The sequence below is a fragment of the Sceloporus occidentalis genome, unplaced genomic scaffold (genome assembly GCF_023333645.1).
Source record: "Sceloporus occidentalis isolate IW3139 unplaced genomic scaffold, rSceOcc1.0.p SCAF_4, whole genome shotgun sequence".
In the NCBI taxonomy this organism is placed as follows: domain Eukaryota; kingdom Metazoa; phylum Chordata; class Lepidosauria; order Squamata; family Phrynosomatidae; genus Sceloporus; species Sceloporus occidentalis.
Window position 1 is genome coordinate 1,087,007 of NW_028316984.1, and position 22,136 is coordinate 1,109,142.

Sequence of the window (22,136 nt, forward strand, 5' to 3'; positions counted from 1 at the left end):
AGTAAAGGAAAACAATGCCAGAGCGTACAAAATGACAGGAGGCATAACTGCTTGTGTTCACACTGAAGGATGGATGGATGAAGTGGGGCGGGGCGGGGGGGGGGCAGTGCTTTCAGGATAGATTATACTCTTGTCTTTCACCAGGGAATGGTTTCTATTTTTATGAGAGTTAAGGTACAGTATTTACACTGACCTGCGGATAAGCCGACTCAGACTTTTTGGGTCAATTTTTTGATTAAAATTTCTAGATCTATACATGAGTACATACGGTATATATAGAGAGAAATTATGATTGAATTATATTGAAAATAAATCAATTAAAAATTCTAAAAAGCTTAAGAGTACTTAGGAGTAGTGGCAATGGACATTGGAGCCCTGGTGGTGCAGTGGTTAAATGCCTGTACTGCAGCCATCCACTCAAAACCACAAGGTTGCGAGTTCAAGACCAGCAAAAGGGCCCAAGCTCGACTCAGGCTTGCATCCTTCCGAGGTCGCTAAAATGAGTACCCAGACTGTTGGGGGCAAATTAGCTTACTTGCTGTTCACTGCTATGATCTTTGGAATAGCAGTATATAAATAAAAAAAAACAAAAAAATAAGACAATGTGGGAGTATAGTTGAATAAACTGGACTGAGTCACTGCAGCGATATTAAATTCCATTTAAGTAGAGGAGAGAATTGCCAACAAAAGGTGTCACACATGTATTTAAAAAACTATTTCTATGTATGATGTGTGCTGGGAAACCTCAGGACCTGTAGGGGCTGCTGCATGGAAAACTTTGTCCTGTTTAGAGGCAAAGCTGTTGCTCAGTGATTTGGGGCCAGAATTGTTGCACCATTTCCAAGGATGTAGACCAGAATGTGGAGTTGTTGCTTAGCCTATGCTTGTGTGACTGTAAAATGATGGTACATTTGTTTTTGGCTGGTTAATAGGTGGTGCAGTATATATCAGAGTTCTTTATATAATGAAATAATGTTAAATGATTAAATGAAGATTTGTTAAACTGAAATTTATGTTCCTCTTTTTCTAGATTTTCAGTGGAAGTCCAGGTTTGCTTAATAGCTATGTGTTTCAAATTGAGCAGCGAAGGAACTTGTCACTGCATGAATATCTGAGTATGGATCTACTGAAAGAAGCCGGGATTTCTGTTCCATATGGATTAGTTGCAAAGACACCAGAGGAAGCTTACAGCATTGCAAAACAAATAGGTATAACATTGAAGTTGTTTTGTATGTAATTTTTCTGTGTCCTAACTATAAAGAAGATAGCTTTTGTTTGGAAAAGCAAATGCAACTTATTTTATTTTTAAAAGGGATTTTTAATGTTTGAAAACTTGCACCTTTATAACTCTATAATGAAGGTGAAAGTGCCATTGAGAGATTTGTCAACTGTGAAGTCTTTAAATATGTACTTAGATTTTTGAGGGAGTATTATGTTACTGGTACTTTAAATAAAGACTGTGCTATGAATAGGTTCTGAAAGCTAATAATAAGATATCTTGTGATCTTGCTGTACAACTATCCTTCTTCCTACAACATTCCAGAAATACACAAAGGCATTGGAAACTGTTCAAAAAACTATTGTAATGTTACTCATGAATACATGTGAGAGCAAAATAAGCAAATACTTATGTCTCTTGTTCCAACCTGAATGCTTAACAAAATATCCAGACATCTGTGTTTTATGATTTTTATGACCCTACTTCCATTCTCATGAGACTAAGGTCGGAAACACGCTGCAAAAATAAGCCAGTTTGAGGCCATTTTAACTGCCCTGGCCCAGTGCAAGTAACTCCTGGGAGTTGAAGTTTATTGTGGCACTAGAACTCTCTGACAGAGAAAGCTAAAAGTCTCACAAAACTATAGTTCCCAGAATTCCCTAGCATTGACCCAGGGCAGTTAAAGTGGTTTCGAACTGGGTTATTTCTGCAGTGTGTTTTGAACTAAGAAACCTTCAGTTAAGTACAATTTCCTGTTACATACACCGTGGCTACCTAGATATGAACAGCCCAGTAACTTAGTATGAATCTGGTCTAATGTTGCATCTGAATGAGCAGTATTTTTGAGCACATCTTCATAGCCATGAACCTCTTCCTCCTCCTTAAAAAAAAAAAAGAAGATGAAATTCACAGCTGAATTCTGCACTCTCTACCATCATCTGTGCTCTTCTGGAGTCCTACTGTGTTCTAGATATAGTTTTGTCTATTACACCAGGAATGCTTCCGAAGCTGAATATAGTGAATGAAAGATAGTGGGTGAAAAATTATTGAAAATTAAAACTCTGGATCTCAAAGATTTTGTGGATTCCATTTGAAAAATGACAAAAGATATGCCAGTGTCTACTGCAATAAATACAGATTAAGGTGAAATGAATTAAATTAAACAACAAATTAACCCCAGTGTGTACACCTCTAATGTCCTCTTGGTATCCATGCCAAGTTTCAGGGGCCTGGGTTTCACAGTCTTGAAACTATGAAGACAGAAAAGACATAAAGAGACATCGTCTCTTTTATTTAAAGAAATAGCTGTGTTAGTCTGGATCAATATGCAAAAGGATCTCATAGCACCTTTGAGGCTAACTGAGGCCTGGAATAGACGGGCCAAAAGAAGCAGCTTCTGGCCATTTTGGAGGCAGGGCATTCAAACAATACACACCTCCAATGTGACCCAAAGCCGGCTCCTGGTAGTGTGGGTTGGGTCCTGCAGCCATGGCCCAAGCAGGTTGTGCAGTTGCCACAGACCCAATCCATTTGCGGCCGGAGCGGACTCAAACCGCTCTTTCTTGCCTGTCTGCTCCAGCCCTGAGAGAAAGAAGTTAGTCAAATTAGCTTTCTTAAAGTCTGCTTCATCAGATGCATAGAATCGATCTTTATAATTATGAATGAACAAGTTGCAATGTAAATAGCAATAGAAACGAAAACTTGTGGGTATGGTGATGAGGAGACAAATTAAGTTAAGTTTTAATTATGGTAGTAGGAGGACAAAGGCAGGAGGAAAGATATTGTCTAAAGCCAAAATGAGTAGATAACCATGTGAATGGTGGAGGGAGTTATTGGAATGTAGTATGATCATGGCTGGAAACCAGAAAGGAGATGTGATAAACTAGGCAAGAGAGCTCTTATGAGGTTGGGGTGTTAACTAGGGTAATAATGTGTAGAGTGCACCAAAAAGCCATTGCCTCTGTTCCAGCCACTGTGGTGGATATATTCTAGCTCTGCTGTTTCATGTTGCTGTCTTCTTTTGTAGTTTTTTGTTGGTGTTCAGGGACTGCTATTCTGAGGTCTGAAGTGGAATATCCAGGAGGATTGAAGTGTTCTGCAACTTTTTTTTAATGTATTTGCACTCCTTATGCCTGTTTTATGTTCATTTATCCTCTTTTACAGAGATTGACCTGTTTGCCCAATGTAGAGTGCTGAAGGGCATTATTGACAGAGGATGCCATATATCACATATATCTCTAATATTGTAGGGTGTGTGATTAGGTATATGATGACATTTCCTGAACAGATGTATGGGCAGCGTTGGCATCTAGTTTACACATACAACCTGTTCATTCATAGCTATTAAGGTCTCTTCTTAGGCACTTTACTCCATGCATCTGACAAAATTCACTTAGCCTCTGAACTTCTTTTTCTGAGCCTCAGAAGTGCTACAAGATCCCTTTGCATTCTTTCATTATTATAGATAAATGCCTTAGAGCTTTTTTTGGTATATGTTTATGTTCATCCTACTGTTATACTTATATTGCTGGATTTTTCCTGTTAATTTATTTACAATGTTAATCAGATTTTCTTTGAATTTGCACTGTACGGACTTGTTTTAACTATAGCTTGTGTATTCACACTCAGAAATTAGGCTATCCTCAGTTTGTGTGCCTTGCCCAAATTACCCTCTAGAAAACAGAAGTGAGAGGTAAGAGCAAGTAACTGGGTTTTGCTGGTTCTCTTCCAGAATATCCCCACAAACTCCTCAATCTGCCTGGCAATCAACTTGTTTGTTCATTTTTCTCTTACATTTGCTAGTATGCATAACCTTGGAACTTAAACTAAATATGCCTTTTTCACAGATTAAAAGACTTCATGCAATGGTAAAAGAATATTAAATTTAAAAACTGTTCTTATCTATCCCCATTTTGTTCCAGGTACAAAAGATCTTGTTGTGAAGGCACAAGTTTTAGCTGGTGGTAGAGGAAAAGGAACCTTTGAAGGTGGCCTAAAAGGAGGAGTGAAAATAGTTTTTTCGTAAGTTGAACAAATGAACAAACTAAACATTAACTTATAAACTATGTACATTCACTAGAATTACTTCAGTGCATCTGTTGTTTTAGAATCCATAAACAGTCATTTGAAACATTAGTTTTAATTCTACCTTTACTTCATGTGTTTTGATTCCTTTTTTGATGTAAGAACTACTGGATAAGACTGAAGGTCCGTCTGGTCCATCACCCAATTTCCAAAGTGGTCAACCAGATCCCACTGGGAAGCCCTCAAACAGGACACAGATACAGGATCACACAAGCCACTTATATTCATTTGTATTCAGAGACACAGTGCCTCTGATACCAAAGATAATATAAAATGATTGTGACTTTGTGTGTGTATCACCCTCCATAATTATATAGTAGAATATGGTACAATAACATTGATTTTCTGATCTAGTGTTTTTGTTGGTCCTGTCTTGAACACTGTTTTTATTTCAGTCCAGAAGAAGCAAGAGAGATTTCCTCCAGAATGATTGGGAAAAAACTGTATACTAAACAGACAGGAGAAAAGGGCAGGATATGCAATCAAGTATTTATTTGTGAGCGCAGATATCCTAGAAGAGAGTACTATTTTGCCATAACCATGGAACGATCATTTCAGGCAAGTATATCTGTCTTGCAGAAAAATGATTATCCAGCACATGGTTTTTAGTTTGGGTGAAAACATCACAGTGACAGTTTTCATTGGAAAGCATGTATCTTGTTTTCTCTTCTGGTTATAAAACATCAGCCAGGACATTACAGAAATCATTCTTTTTATATCATACATTGCTTATGTCATTTACTACAGTATGATGCAATCAATTGTTTAATTGGATATAAGTATCATTAGACATATTATGATTTTCAAAGTGCCTTGTGACAACAGAAAATGCTCCTTCACATAAATATATGATTTACATAATATTGGCATCGGAATGGGGGTTTCTTAAGAGGGGTTGTATTTCCTGTAGTGGTCTTTATAAACAACTTTCAAATTGTTTCTTAACTCACATATTTATTATACAATCTGGGATTTGGCAAGAGAATTAATTAAGAGAAAAGGCAAGGAAACACCATGCAGGCATCAGTAGCAGATTTTTTTGTAATCCTCAACTTTGTAAGCATAACTCCAGAGCTTTGAGATCAACGCCTGAAAAAGAGAGAGAGAGAGAGAGAGAGAGAGAGAGAAGAGAGTGTGCTTCAGGAAAATAATTGGTATATGCAGTGATCTAATTCTTAAACCTTTATCACAGTTTGTAAACCCTGATTAAAAACCATTTGTTTTTAAAAGTGCATGACTAAGATTTTTAGAAATGTTACCAGTACTTAAAAAAGATCCATGTGACTTCCAATTTTTAAAAATGTATTTGTTCCACAACTTTCCCTCTCAGATGTTGATCATAGATAGTGGAGAATTTGGATAAGGGGAAGGCTGGGAGCAAAACCATTTTTGCCATGAAACAAAAATCTGAAAAAGCTTTTTGGAATTCTGACTTTTACTTTAATAAATGTTATTAAAACATTCCAGGTTGTCTTTTTGTTAAACTGCACCATTGTATTTAATGGGACTTGAAGATCCATGAATTTTGGTATCCATGAGGGGCAGTAGATACCACTGTATTTTTTTAGAAAATAGTTTTTCAAATCCAGAAGTGGACTTTCAGACACTTATTTTGCTTTGTTTCTTTGGCATTCTGAATCTCCCAGAAAGTCCTGTGGCAAAAAACTGACTCGCAGCTCAAGCAAAGTTTCCCACCTTTGCATTACATTGAAAGGCTAATGTTATATAACAGAAGTCATTATTAGGAATTAAAATTTTGCCCTACCATGTCCTTTAATTTCCCCTGAAAATGTATTCATGGGATTCAGGAGAGTGAGGTTCACTTTCCCTCCCAGTACTTTGGTTCTGTGGTATATTTTTTACAGTTTTCTATCATTTAAATGGGTCTCCACAACACTTTCCCCCCGGAGGCTAAACATGTCTGACACTCTGCAATGTTACGACTAAGATTAATATCTCTACAGTCAAATGAACAGGATATGTTCATTTAGGTGGTCTCTGTTTTGATGTGATAGCAGGTAGATTAGAGTACCTTTGCCTCTAAAACTGAAGTAATAGACCTGGTAAACCTGCAGATGCTGCACCTATTTTTTTCTTTATGCTTATTTATATCTAAACTTCTAGCCAACAGTCATTCAGCTAGTAATTACCAACCAGGTTGTATTAAATTACATTTCTGTTTCCTAGAAGCCTAATTGGCACACTTAATTCTATCTAGAGTCCAAGCTGCATTTTTCATACTCAGCCTACAATTCATAAATGTTACATTATTAACTTTCTGGTGAGTTATATACAAATATTGCTGAAATTTTATTCTTTTTTAGGGTCCTGTACTCATTGGCAGTGCTCAAGGTGGTGTTAATATTGAAGATGTGGCTGCAGAGAATCCTGATGCTATTGCTAAGGAACCAGTTGACATTGTGGAAGGCATTCAGAAGGAACAAGCTGTCAGAGTAAGGAATATCCACTTTTTGCTCAATAATAACCTCTCTGATTATAGACTGTTGAATTAAACAAACATATTGGTTATTCAAGACATGTTGAATGTTGTTCTAAAATGCTGGAACAAAATGCAGCCTGAGCAGATCTCTATTTAAATCAAGCTCTGTACATTTCAGACCATTGACACTGGACTGGGAGGCAACTACTGATCCTAGAGTCTTATCCTTTGTAACGGTATTCTGCTCTTTAGCACCCTTAGAAGACTAGCATATAGGGATGTTTAGTCTGGAGAAGAGAAGATTAAGAGGTGATATGATAGCCCTGTTTAAATACTTGAAGGGATGGCATATTGAGGAGGGAGCAAGCTTATTTTCTGCTGCTCCAGAGAACAGGACATGGAACAATGGATACAAACCGCAGGAAAAGAGTCTTTACCTCAACATTTGAAGGAACTTCCTGACAGTAAGGGCTGTTCGATAGTGGAACACACTCCCTCAGAGTGTAGTGGAGTCTCCCTCCTTGGAGGTCTTTGAACAGAGACAGGATGGCCATCTGTTGGGTATGCTTTGACTGAGAGTTCCTGCATGGCAGGGGTTTGGACAGGATGGCCCTTGCAGTCTCTTCCAACTCTACGATTCTAAGCAAAAGTAGATAAAGCTCACCACATCTCTAGTTGTTTAGTTTGCACATAAGATTCCATCTAACCAATTGCTTTTGTTTTTAGCTGGCCAAGAAAATGGGATTTCCTGCTAATTTAGTAAATGAAGCAGCTGATAATATGATTAAGATATATAACCTCTTCATTAAATTTGATGCCACTATGGTAGAAATTAACCCGATGGTTGAAGATTCCACAGGGATTGGTAAAGTACTGTTTTATGAAATAATGTATGTAGTACTTTTGGAAAGTGTGTAATTGAGTATCAATGTTCATGTTTCATTAAGAGGAAGTTGGGGGGAGTAAATCTACTCAAAACACCAGAGTCTGTTGGGATAGCAATCTTCCCTGTATTGATTGCACATGTTACAATGGACACATTGTTTAGGTCTGTCAGTACTAGTTGGGATCTAAAATACCATGTAATAAGGCTTAAGAGTAATCTGATCTGTTGTGATAGTTTCAGCTGTTCGCCAGTGGAACAGGTTGCTTGGAAGGTAGTGGCCTTTCCTTAGAGTTCTGAAGCAGATGCTGGATGGCCATCTATCAGGGAAGCTGCAGTAATGCTTTTGCTACATGATTGGAAGTTTGAACAGGATGATCTTTGAAATCCCTAGCTCTGGGATTATGTGAAAGAAATAATTTAAAATCCTGTACAGGAGGATTGCACCAATGATTGCACCAATACATGCAGCAAAGGAAGAAGGTGAATGGACTATACCACTTCAGACTGCCAATGGGGAGTGCCACTTCCTGTAAAAAGCTACAAAACCAAAAAGCTCTCAAAGGATTTGTTCTGGAAGTATGTTTTCTGTATCATGATGGTGGCTGAATCTTTTTTCCCCTTTGACAGTCTGTAGATAGCGGTGTATGTTTTAACTTGATGGAAGGCTTGGGGAGTGAAATTAATTCTACAGAGCCTAACTCATTTTAGTTAGAACTCATACAAAGTCCAAGGAGTGTGTGTGCACACAAGTGATGCTTCTGTTAGTGCTACTGTTTCACACCACAAACAGAAGGGCAAGTAGTCTCCCTCCAAGGTGCCACAGTGACCAGAGCCACTACATTGGACAAGGCAAAGATACTGTATCAATTCTTGTGTGAAACAATATGATGTATAGTCTTTTGTGCCTGAAGTGCATTTTTATAAAAATTGGCAGAGAACAGGTTGCATAGTGTGGCTCCTACCTCACAACCTAGTTTTTGGATTGGGGAAGTTAATACTTTCAGTATTAAGTAATCTAAATACAATGTGTTTGTCTTCCAAGTGATGTGTATGGACGCAAAGATAAACTTTGATAGCAATTCAGCTTATCGTCAGCAGAAAATCTTTGACTTGCAAGATTGGACCCAAGAAGATGAAAGAGACAGAGATGCAGCAAAGGCAGACCTTAATTACATAGGATTAGATGGAAGCATTGGATGTCTGGGTATGTTTACCATGTTTGAATATTATGGTGCCTGTGAGGATGGTGGTGGTGCCCATGATTGTTCCTGTATTCTCACTCTCTTCTTGCTCTCCCTTTTCTAGTTAATGGAGCTGGTCTTGCAATGGCCACCATGGATATAATTAAACTTCATGGAGGCACTCCAGCAAATTTTCTTGATGTTGGTGGTGGTGCTACAGTGCAGCAAGTGACTGAAGCATTTAAACTTATTACTTCAGATAAAAAGGTAGGAAAACAGTTACTATTTGGAGTTCTGTTTCAATTGAAAAACAGTTGAATTTAATTATTTTTGCAAACTCCAATCCTTCAGCAGAGGTTTGAACAGAGACAGTGGCGGCATGGCACATTACATACATGAATACAAGAGTCCTTGCTACTGCACATGTAACAAAAGGAATTTTCTTGGAGAGAGTTTTTGAACCCTGACAAATTTACTTTTGGTCAGCATATTTATTGCTTTCACACACCAACACTAATCGATCACTATAAAGATCTGAAAGACCTGTATTGCCATAGGCAGCCCTTTGAAATTTTTAGGGGAAAAGGTTATGATTTGCATCTTTCTAGACCAGTGGTTCCCAACCTGTGTGTTGGGACCCCTTTGGGGGTCAAACAACCCTTTCACAGGGGTCACCTAAGACCATCGGAAAACACATATTTGCATGTAGCAATGAAAATAATTGTATGGTTGGGGGTCACCACAACATGAGGAACTGTATTAAAGGGTCGCGGCATTAGAAAGGTTGAGAATCACTGTTCTAGACCCTATTATATTCCATCCCACCTTCACAACTGTGTAAGTATGCTTCATGTCATGAGGCTTAGATATCACTCATTACTGCATCTGAAGAAATGGGGTTTTATCTTTAAAGCTCATTCTAAAATAAAAACCAATTAGTCTTAAAGGTGCTGTTACATTCCTTCTTTTTCCCCTCCCTACTTTTTCCTTTTTATGCTTCAGGAGATTAACACAGACACTTCTTTGAAAATTGAATAATATGTATTTCAAAAAGTTTTTAAAGCATTTTTTAAAAATTAAAATTATACAGAATAATGCAGTTTTGGCTGCCCATCAGTAGCCTGATGAGGGAATAATCTGCCTAACTTTCTTTGGGAGGGAGTTCCACAGTCATGGTGCTATCATGTGTTCTTGCCTACCTAACCTCTTGAGGTGGCAGGATAAGCAGCAAGGTATCTGCTGAAGGTTTCATATTCCAGCAGTGTTCATGCAAGAGGTGGCTGTCTTTCAGATATCCTAACCTCAAGTCATTTAGGGCTTTGTAAGTCAACATTGCACAGTAGAAAACAGTGAAGAGACAAGCTTGATGTGCTCTGAAAAGGTCAACTGTTTACACAGTATTTTAAAAAATGGCCAATGCATTTTGACCTCTCTCAGGGGCTAGAAACAAACATGAGAATACACATCTGTTGTAAGTATTAAAAAGACAGGACAACACTAAATTATAACCCATAAAAACAGAGATCTTCAAAAGAGATCATTGTGTCTCATCGAAGACACATCATTGGTCATGCTTGTATATAGAAAGAAACTAGAATATATATATAAAGAATATGTATATATAAATAATCTAGAATATGTATATACAGTAGCTCCTCCCAATTTGCATCCCATTGAAAGTAATGGCACATGCAGGGGCACACACCACCATTTTATCCTTCCCCACTTGTCACTCCCAGGAAGAGCAAGACCACAGACTCCGCGAAAAGGGAGGAACAAGTGTATAAAGAAATGCTATAGATTTCTGTTCTCTTTATACTCTGTGGTTATGTGTTTTGGAGAGTGTTTTCAACTCCAGTGATCTCTTTTGAAGGTTAGGTTTATTTTTAATATGAAGAATATGTATCTCTATGTTTTTATGGTACCTTTATTGGCCAACCGAAATGCACAATATGTTTGTTGCATGCTTTCGAAGCTCCATGGGCTTCTTCATCAGGCAAGATGTTACAAACCAAACAGGAGAGAAAAAACAATTATAGATGTTAATTTGATGCCTGTTGTTTCAGTCCTTAGTAAAGATGATGTGCTGGGAAGGATATATTTTGCAGGCAGGCTCCTCCTCCTCCTGTCCATGTGGCAATAGGGAGATATTCAAAGTCCAGGAAATTTAAAGTCCATTTGCTTCTCAACCGGGACCCCTCTTTTACAATCCAGTATGTCTCCATTCCAGTGAGGTCCCAAGTCTCTTTGTAGGCAGAGAACAAATGGATTCCTTAAGAAGTCTCCATATTTTTGCACCAGGAACATTTTGGTGGTGTAGAGGTAAAACCTGCAAATTCAGTCCAAATTTAAGAAGAAAAAATGGTTTTACCTTGGTTGAAGGTACCAGTCCACAGGCTACTCTTCATGGTTCCCCTGTTGCAGCTACAATGTGGTGTCTCACAATACAGAAAACAGTGCTGTGATGACCATTTAACAAATCCAAACAAAAATCCATCAGTGATATCTTTATTGGCCAACCAAAATGCACAATATACTTGTTGCAAGCTTTCGAAGCTCCATGGGCTTCTTCATTAGGCAAGATGTTACAAACCAAACAGGAGAAAAAATAGTCTCTAAAATGCAAACCAGAAAACAATGACCATTGCAGTTTGCATTATCTATAGTTTTTTAGTGCTTTTAAAGGGCAGCTCCATGCAGAACATTTCACAGTAGTCTAATCTAAAGAAAATAAATGTATGTGTCACAGTTACCAAATCTGTCTTTCCTGGACAAAGCTGGACAAAATACACCTGGGTACTTCAGAATAGTAGCTTTGTCTCCATGTCTAGTAACAACCAAAAGACACAAGAGAATATCATGACTGATGTTGTTGAACGCACTTGAGAAATACAGCAGAATCAACAGGGATGTGTCCCCATTTTCAGTTCCAGTGAAGGCAACCAATGCTGATTTAGTCCCCAGACCAAGCTTGAGTCCAAATTGGACAGATCAAAATCAGCCTGGAGCTGTGCTGCCAATGTTTATGTGTAATGTCCTTACGTAAAAGAGAAAGTTTGGAAACTGGCCAATAATTACCTAGAATGATAGTGTCCACTGAAATTCTTCTACAGAGGTCTTAAAACTGCTTCTTTTAGAGAGAATCGGACACTGTCCTCTTTCAAAAAAGCATGTAAAATCTCCCTCACCAAATTGGCCAGTCCTCTTGCAGCTCTTGACCAGCCAAGATAGCAGTGCATATAACAAACAGGTAATGGGCCTCACAGCTCTAAGCTTATTATCCTCATTAATGATTTATTCTCTATAGTTTATGCCATAAACTTCTAGCATCTCCTGCACCCAACCCTGACTGCCCCTATGCTGCCTGTGTATGTGTGCCTTATGTTTCACAAACAAGAAAATTATTCCAGTCATCTTCCATTTGCTGAAAACAAATGCTTATAATCCTTTATGTTGCTTCTTAACACAGGTACAGGCAATTCTAGTAAATATTTTTGGAGGCATTATGCGATGTGATGTGATTGCACAGGGCATCATTATGGCAGTAAAAGATTTGGATCTAAAAATACCTATTGTTGTACGGTTACAAGGTGAGCATTCCACACATTCTTGAATTCAAAGGTGTGATGAAAGATCATTATACTGTATAATTTGCTTTCTCAATCAGTACCATGATTTCTGTGGGGATGGAAGGGTATTAAGCCTATTTAGAAGATAGGATTCACTCATTGGATAGACTTCCCTATTTGTAATACTTCATGCCCCCATAATTCTTGTATTGATTATAAATGTCTGGAAAAGCTGCCCTCAGTTAGGGCTTTGTACATGTATTTATGTGCCTTCGAATCACCTGTGGACTTATGGAGAATGAATGAATTTCATATGGTTTTCTTAGGCTAGGAATACTCAGAGGTGAGTTGCCAGTTCCTGCCTCTGAAATATAGTATACAGGAGCTGGTATACATTGATAGTCTCCCATCCACGTACTAACCAGGTCTGACCCTGCTTAGCTTCCCAGGTCAGATAGGATCACATGACTTGAAAATTACTGAAAATATTAGTTATGAAGATCATGGTATTTCAGTTGCTTCTCCAGATGGCACTGTGGTACATCATTATTTTATTATTATATTGTACATTGTTATGTTGTGAATTGAGTACATCATATAACACTGAGCACAGTAACTTACTAATCTTTAAGTATAACATCTGACTATTCAGGTACACGAGTTGATGATGCCAAAGCTTTAATAATAGACAGTGGTTTGAAAATACTTGCTTGTGATGATTTGGATGAAGCAGCTAAAATGGTAAGTCAAAATGATATTTTCCAGTATCTTTGCTGGGGATTCCTTGCTGTAGCATAGCACTGACAATCATTATTGATCAAAATTGAACTGTCTCTATATTATATTAGAATTAAATAGCTTCTTGTACTATGTAATTATTCACTTTTTGCACTGAATGCCCATCAGTGTACCTCTGTAAATCTGTCAACATGCATTCATAATTGATTTGTAACCATTTGTAGTCCTGCAGAATCCTGAAGTTGTTAGAGCCCCAAAGGATAAAAAGGGGACTGTAAAATATATAGACATGTGTCCCCTTGTCTGGGTGGCTGGGTCCTGTTAAGTCACCTTAATTAATACAATTTTATAAGACTTCTTTCCAAACACATATTATTTTCAGGATGGCTTTAGTTAACAGTTCTCATATGCTTTTGTCACACTACAATTTTTCCCTGAACATTTCCTTCTTGGCCTGAAACCCTACCTACCTGTTTCTTAACAGCCAAGCTGTTTTTCCCTTCCTTCTCCATCAACTTGAACCCCCTCCCCATTCATAAGCCCTGGTTGACTGAACCCAGAAGAAGGCAGGCTGCAGACTTGTCCATCACTCCAGGATAGTTATGTTTACAGTTTACATTTGATTCAGTTTTCAAAATTTCATGGTGAGCAGATAATTGTATCCTTGCATAATTGTCGCTTGCCTCCCTGGATGAAGATTAACCATCCATTATGAAGCCAAGCCCTCCCTCCAGTCCATCTGCCTTGGTCCAGGCCTTGGAGGTAGAGAGGAACTGCTGGTCCTCATCCCCTTCCCCACCACTACTCCCTTCTCCTTTTGTGTGGTGTCTTTTTAGATTGTAAGCCCGAGGACAGGGAACCGTCTAATTAAAAAGACTGTATGTACAGCGCTGTGTAAATTTACAGCGCTTTATAAATAAAGGTTAATAATAATAATAATAATAATCCTTTCTCCTCCCAACTGGCCACCTCTCTATATAAACTGCTTATATTTGGTTCAGGTCAGTAATCTTTCTGAGGGCACAATTCTATGCACACTTCACTACAGTTTGTACTGCTTCTGGAATAGAGTAGCACTTTTCTAGAAAAAATGCTCAAATTAAAAAATGAAAAAAAAAACCAATTTACTATCTTCTGTTAATCAAGGAACTGGACTATTACAGCAGCTCTGTGTGGATGACAGCTTTCTGTTGAAAGACAAGCTAAAAAAAATGGCTTAAAGTCCTCCGACTATCCCAAAAAATAAGGATCAGATGATCAAAATGTTGATCTAGTACTGGTGGTCCTGAGTTCCTCCTTCAATTCATCCCCAAATGCCCAAGAAAGAGCAATTATTTCAGCTCTTTTCAAAGGGCTAGCCATGCTTATCCTTACAAATTTTTCTTCTTCCCATTATTTTCCTGATACTTGTTCCTCTCTAAAATGGGCAATCAAACCTATCTGGCATAATGTGTTTGCTAATGAGCAGAAGGCCCAACAAAAGTTTGAAATGGTTGGCCATGCAGTCTTAGTTGCTAAGAGGATGGGTATGTAAGGTTGCAGGCGTCAGTTGCCATGTTGTTTTTCAGTGAATGCAGTAGTCTTTTAAAATACATATGAACCAGTGGATTCTAGTGATGCTTGTCCTTCTGGAAGCATTTGAATCAAAACCCTGTGGAGGCTGAAGAATGCATTGCTGGATGGTGGTTCCTAACCTCCACCCACCCACCCATTAAAGTCCCGGATCAAGGAATTTTTAGCTGTATGATCAACCATGTAAACCCTTTGTTCAGCCTGCAGCTCATCAGCTAATGCATCGGGCCAAATAAGTAAGTCAACCTATTTTTCAAGAGGGAACAGCCTTGCAGCAGGCTCTTCTCTTCAGCCCCCGTCCCCATCAGCCAGTTGTTACCTTTATCTATTACCACAATTACTTTTCTTTCTGAGAACCTCAACCCTTCTCAAGTGCACAAAAAAGATTTTGATTGCATGTTGCAGCTAAGGCAACCTGGCCTGATTTAATTACGTATTTATTGGAGGATGGTAGAAAGATTAAGCACTCAAAACTACTGGTGAGCTTCTTTAAGAAACGAAGAAAAAACCAGAAAGCCAAAAAACTCTGAAAACTCAACTTCAAATTCTTCCTCCTCACATTGTAGAACTAAGTTTTCTTTGACCAGTTCAGAAAGCAAAACCAGACAGCCAAAGACACAGCAGTTCACTCCTCTGGAGAGACTGCAATGGATGCCACCAATCCCAGAAGTACAGCATTGGGTAAATTTATCAAGTTTCCATATTAATAATCTCCCCAGGGACTCCTCCAACATGGGAGTCCCAACAGCACTGACAAGGAAGAGAATGAATGGGTTGCCTGGGGGCCCTTGGAAGACCCTATAAGGGTTTTGTTTTTGTTGCTTTTAATTTTGTTTCAGTAGAGGTGAATACTCACTAAAGCCAAGTCTTCTCAGAACCCAATGCCTAAGGGCTAGATAGCCTTCAGAGGTACCTCCATATTTAAACCAAGGAGAAAAACTTTCTACTCGCTCTTGCAAGCTCGTCAGAATTTAAAGGATCGCTACTTATTGGGACCAGTCAGCATGCTAGCTATAAAGGACTTGATACTCAGTGATGCTGCCATAGTGGCCTTGCTCTCAGGAGCCATTATGCATAAGGAGGATGGCTATGCTTCTTTCAAATATCTCCCATAAAATAAAACAGCTGCATTCACCTATGGGCCTCAGCATCTCCTCTATCTTTAACTGGACACTGGTACAATGCCACCCACTTCAGAAGATCGATTAGAGTCAATATTTGCATCTTTAGCTAATCAAATGTGCTATGTCTTTCGATGCTAGTACTCTGCCTCTGACTTGGACAGTGGAGTGGAAGGGAGGGGAGGGAAGGGGAGGGGAGTGGGGAGAGAGAGTGTGAGAATCAAATGAATGGCTCTTGCCACTGTGCCTGAAGGAGTTCCCCTAAAGGACCTTTCAGACAGGGATGGTGGGCATAGCAGGTGGAAAAGCAGCCAACGATGTCGGCCATAGTCTCCTGCCTAAAGCAGCTGACACCAGAGAACCTGCTTCCAAGTAGGATTGGGTAGAACAGGTGATAAAACTCTAGACCCTTGCTTGAAGCTAAATCAGCCCCCAGGATAAAGATGTTATACCCTGCATCACAAGTCTACCTAAACAAAAGGTCTGGTCTACAGAGTCTCTGATTTTATTTTCATAGAATTGCCTATATTTATGTGATTCGTGTTGAATTTAGTCATTTATTCATTTATATTGACTTCCATTAAATATATCAGGATAATTTTTCTTTTTGTCTTCTAGGTTGTAAAACTCTCTGAAATAGTGACCTTAGCAAAGCAAGCCCAAGTGGATGTTAAGTTTCAGTTGCCAATCTGATCAGATCATTGTTTCTGACCCTGGAGCTCTCACTGTGCTCTACTTTCTGAAATACTGTTTGGTTATTTGTCCCATCCCCCCGTGTGTCAGTTTTAATTTTTAATTGCTTGACAGGTGTCCTCATTCTTTTCATGTTTAAGATGTTCATTGTACAAGAAATGTTATCACTCATGTCTACTAAGCCGCAGCCTCTGTCCTTACAGCTGCAGAAAGAATGATTCATATGCATCCTTATAAACAAGAAAACCTCCAAAGCTGCAAATATATTTCCTCCCAATAAAAGTTTGAAGTCAACAGGATTTTTGCATTTGTCTCTGTGATAACAAACCTAATGACTAGATTCACTAATACATATAGCAACAGACAGCTGTCGCAAGCTGTTAAGAAGCTATTCAGAAAGCACAGCAAATACTATGATTGGTAATGCTGAAGAATGTATTGAAAAGGCCTTTGTATATTGATCGTATTTATATTCCTCAATACAGTGAATCATTTGAGCCTGCCACTTGCTATTTATGAACAATGTATTTCTGTACTCTGCTTTTTAAAGCAGTAGTTCCTTGAAAATTGTTATTTAGTCACTATGAAATGTACTGTAACACTTAAATTTTCATGGATCTTACCTTCGGATAAATCGTCTGATACTTATTTAAAAGTATCATGTAGTTTTGTATATGAACAAATAAAGCTTATTTCTTTTAATGCTGGGCAGACGATAGAGCATCTGTTCTTAAAGCAATGAATAAAAGACTTTAAAAGAGCTCGATATGGTTCTGTTCTTTACACATTGTGATCTGTAAATGAAAATTCAGCCCAATGCTGCTCTGAAATGTATTACCATTTGTGGACCATTAGCAGCTACTCCACAAACACTTCTGTAATAACTAACAAAAAACTGCCCTTGAAACATCTGTGAACTTGTCTGCTACACCAAAACAAGCATGGGTGTTATGTTAAATTAACCCAATATACTTTCCTGTGGAAAAAACTGCTTACTTTTCCTGCAGTGCAGAACAATCTTAGATGTTTATCACACTATACTCTTAAAGTGCTACTATTCCACTTTGACTCCTCTAGCTGCCTCCTATGCATTCTGGGATTGGAAGTTTTAAGGAGGGGTATTTAGAATTCTCAGGCAGAGAACTTCTCTGCCTGAGAATTCTAAATACCCCTCCTTAAAACTGCAAATCCCAGAATGCAACAGGAGGCAGCTAGAGCAGTCAAAGTGGAATAGTAGCACTATAAGAGTATAGTGTGATAAACATCTTAGTGTTCTTCCTTGACTTTGTTACATAATCAACATTTTTGTAACCAGACAGTACTATAACAAAAAACAAGTTACCTACTAACTGCTTCTGGGGATAGTGCTGACTTCCTAACGTAAAAAGGGAGGTGTCTCACATGACTACCCCAACCCTCGCTGAAAGTAACAGTGCTCCATCTATTTCTTAGACAGCTCTACTATATCCCCACAGGAGCCCTTCAAGGAAGAAATACTAAAAGCCTACAATAGTCTTCAGGAGTGGGCTTCCAAAGAACCTCCCGTTATAACCCAGACTTGTAGGTTTAACATCATAGAGCTATTGTACATAGTTCTTCCCAGAGGGTTTTGGGAGGTTGCCAAAAGCTCGGCAACAGCTGCCAAGTACCCCCCCCCCATCTGTTTCCTTTACAGTTTTTTCACAACCACAAAGTCTAACCAGCAATATATTTGGGTCCTTACTGTTTGCAGTTGTGAAAGACTGTTGCTGATCTTGTCATACACATTTCATTGTTGGGAAAAGAGATGCGGTGGCTCAGTGGTTAAGATACTGATGACTGCAAGATCAGACAGTCCCAAGCGCTGTGTGATGGAATGAGCTCCCTAGTCCTAGCCTCTAACAACCTAGCAGTTCAAAAGCATACAAATGCAAGTAGATAAATAGGTACCGCTTTGGTGGGAAGGTAAACAGCGTTGTGTGCAATCAGGCTGGCCACATGGAGTCGTCTTTGACAATGCTGGCTCCTTTGGCTTAGTAACAGAGATGAGCGCTGTCCCTACAGTCAGATATGACTAGACAATCTTGTCAAGGCAAAATCTTTACCTTACCTAACCTATTCTCCCGAAAGGGACCCAAGGTACAGCATGAATTGAAGTATTAGTTAAAATTAAAATTAGTAACAAAATGTTAGAAATGCAAGTTAAAAAATGACAATAACAGCAACAACAACAAAATGGTGTACATTAATCCCATGAAAGACCTTGACCAACATCTTGTATCTTCAGTTATAGCTTTGACAATGGAGCTGCATCATTGAAGCTACACATGTCCCTCCATATTTGCTAGGGTTTCCATGAATATGGAAAAACCGCAAATAACAAAAACACCATGTTTTTACCGGAGAGGATACCTCTCTAGGAATCTCTAGGTCCTCCAGCGCAACTCCGTGGTCAACGTCTGACAGACACTGACCATAGAACTGCACTGGAGGAGCTACAAAGGCCTAGTAGAGTATTCTCTCTCAGAATCTCTAGGTCTTTCAGTGCAACGTTTAGTTAAAGTTGACCATAAAGTTGCACTGGAGGACGTAGAGATTCCTAGAGAGAACATAATCAAATCCGTGAATAATCAAAGCCACAAATATCAAAGCTGCAAATATGGAGGGATGAGTGTAATTTTAATGATGCCACCATCAAAACCTCCTTCTTAAATGCTGGGAAATTAGGCCTGCAGTGTTGTCCCAGTTGCAGAACATATTGAGATGTCCCAACACTTTTGTCCTCATGTGCCTCATGACTAGGAGAGAGCTGCAGGCTGCAGCCATCATTTTCCAGCACCCTAATCTGCAGCGTTTTAAACTGAGGCTCTGCTTGGTTTAAGAGGTACCTTGTTTTGCTACACAGTCAGTCATTAACAACTATAAATGTGAATCCCCAAATTTATGAAAGCATCAGTCTGGCTTACCCTCTCAGAGTGAACCGGCAGTCAGGCCTTGTTAAATTAATAATTTAACACATTAATTATTTCACCCATTAGTATTAGTGGGGGAAATTAAATTAATCTTCCTATTTCTAATGGCTCGCATTATCAAATTAATTTTTAAAATCTGACATTACTACCACATCTTACCATTTTCCAAGAGCTCGGTGCTGTGTGCAAAAACTACTCATGCAGATTTCGCTGCAAAATTAGCAGAAATGGTGACTTTCCTCTGAAATGAACGATGCTCGTGCTCTGATGCCCTTGTTTGTTTTTGTTTGGATTGCAAAACAACTTTAAGTAGTCTGACCTTGCCACTTACTTTGTATCTATATGCAGGAAACGTTTTGTAGGGTCAAAGACAAGACGTCTGCTCCTTGCTATCCTAAATCCAAGTGACTGGTTTCAGTTAACATTTGGTTACAGTCTAAATGCTAATCATCCCATGAAGGAAAATACTTCCTACCTCTGTTATTTAATCCTCATGTTGTTGCCTTTAAGCCTTTACTGAATTAAGACAACCCTAAGGCAAACCTATCATCACAGGGTTTGCTTGCCAAGATTTGATCAGAGGTAGTTTACCTTTGACTCCCTCTGAGGCTGAGAGAGTGTGATTTGTCCAAGGTCACCCAGAAGGGTTCCATGGCTGAACAGGGATTTAAACCCTGATCTCCTAGAATTGCCTTCCCTCCTCTTCAGAAAACACACATACACTCCTCCAGTGTGACTGTACCTGGGGAATATGGCCTCCATGTAGTCAAGCTGCCATAAATACAGACCTTAAATAACTTACTGTTTTGGACTACAACTTCCAGATTATCCTATGAACTGTCCTGGAGATCTAAGAAGAGTAAATCCAAAAAGATAACATTTCAGTGCTTTAGGTGTGCCTGACCTGATAGTATTATGAAGATGGAGGAACCAGGTCGCTACTGATGCCTTAACTCGTGGAATAAGAAACAAAGCCAAAATAAAACGGAAAGAGCAAATCTGCCATGACATGGCAATGCAATGTTAGAGGCACCTATTGGAAGAAGCTATCATAGCATGTACTCATAATGCATTGGAGACAGAGCAAGAAAGAATTAATTCACAGATTATAAGGAATGTACATTTGTAGCCAGTGTGGCATAATGGTCAGTATGCGGTCCTTTGACTCTGGCCGACCAAGGTTCACATCTCTGCTATGGAAACCCACTGGGTGACCTTGGGAAAATCACACTCCCTCTATTAGCCTCAGCTAAAGGCCATCACCCTCTGAACAAATCTTGCCAAGAAAACTCCATGATAAAGTTGCCTTAGGGTCACCCTGTGTCAGAAAAGACTTAAAGGCATATAACAGCAACAACAGTAATACAACTGCAACACTTTTTAAATATTTTTAAATATAGGATGTTATTGCATTGCCTTTTTGCCAATCTGGGCATGGGCTGTGAGCGGACTGGGAACATGGGCACATCTCTGTGCCCAGATTGTTATCATCCCATCCCCAACCAGAATGTCTCCCATAACGGAAATCAAGTGTTTTTACCTTAGGCCAGGAGAAGGCCAGGATGATAATGATCTGGACATGGAGCTGTGCAATAGCCCCTGTTCCCAGCCCGCTCTCAGCCCAGATTGTCAAAGGGCAGCTAGTGTGATAATCTTCATAGTGTGCCTTTGATATCTGCTGGATTTCAAGACCCCTCATTGATACCACAATCTGTGGATGCTCTAGTCCCATTAAACAGAATGGCATAGTTAATTGTATCCCTTATATGAAATAGCAAAATCAAGGTTTGCTTTTTAGAATGGATATCTTCTGAGGATATTTTCAAACCGTGGATGACTGAATCTGTGGCTATGGAGGACTGTACATTAAATGATAGTACTGGTTGTCTTTGGGGAATAAGTAGGTCAGGGAAGTAGGACTGTTTCCTCAATTTTCTAACAGCAATTCTCTATAAGTAATCTGAAAAACAGCAGCATTACAGATTTTGAGGCTAATACTGGAGCGTGGAAGTTTTTGTTATGGTTCTAACTGTGACAGATTAAATAAACCTGTTTTTCTTGGCAAACTGACACATGCATAACTCATAGACTGCTTTGCTTTCAGGATACAAGCCACAGCTCACAGTCCTAAAATTACTCACATGGTTCCTACACGTCATACCATGGTCAGTGAGATGATACCCACACACCATTTGAGAATGCTGCAGTGCAAATCCCTCTGCTTTTCTGTGCACTCCTGTGTCTGAGTGTAAAGCAATTGCATTAATGAGTATCTGGTTATCATTAGCAGTTGCTAAAGCCGAGTACCCAGCTTTACCCAGAAAGATGGATGTGCTCTCTGTTATTATATATGTGGTTGAGCATGTGAATATGTTAAAGTATTTTGGACATCTGCTTTCCAATTATCACCTATAACTAAAGAAACAATAACCAGCATGCCACAGTTCAGTTTTTGATCTATTTTTGATAACTCAGGGAAGCAGTTATTGAATATTTAGATTTTGGGGTTTTGTTTGCTGAGATTAGTAGCAATGATGAAAGTAGTTCGATATTTGAAAACAAGTAGAGGACATAAATCAAGTTTCTCAGTTTCCCAAGATTTGGACAGCAATCCTAGCTGAATGGTTAACACAATATGACAGATCCATCAGAAGAAGAGTATAAAAAGAAAGGTTAATGATA

The 22,136-nt window shown here is 38.9% G+C and overlaps 1 protein-coding gene across 1 annotated transcript in view; it reads left to right on the plus strand.

Annotated features, from left to right (window-relative positions):
- LOC149313396 (succinate--CoA ligase [ADP-forming] subunit beta, mitochondrial) overlaps positions 1-17,263 on the plus strand; it is a 33,135-nt gene extending 15,872 nt beyond the window's left edge. Inside the window, exons 2-11 of the mRNA XM_089519039.1 lie at positions 1,031-1,208; positions 4,141-4,240; positions 4,699-4,861; positions 6,628-6,756; positions 7,470-7,608; positions 8,672-8,833; positions 8,935-9,077; positions 12,280-12,400; positions 13,032-13,120; positions 16,429-17,263. Of these exons, the coding sequence (XP_089375165.1) occupies positions 1,031-1,208; positions 4,141-4,240; positions 4,699-4,861; positions 6,628-6,756; positions 7,470-7,608; positions 8,672-8,833; positions 8,935-9,077; positions 12,280-12,400; positions 13,032-13,120; positions 16,429-16,503 (1,299 nt within the window). The 3' untranslated portion in view covers positions 16,504-17,263. The remainder of the gene's footprint in view (positions 1-1,030; positions 1,209-4,140; positions 4,241-4,698; positions 4,862-6,627; positions 6,757-7,469; positions 7,609-8,671; positions 8,834-8,934; positions 9,078-12,279; positions 12,401-13,031; positions 13,121-16,428) is intronic.
- Positions 17,264-22,136: the final 4,873 nt, after the last annotated feature.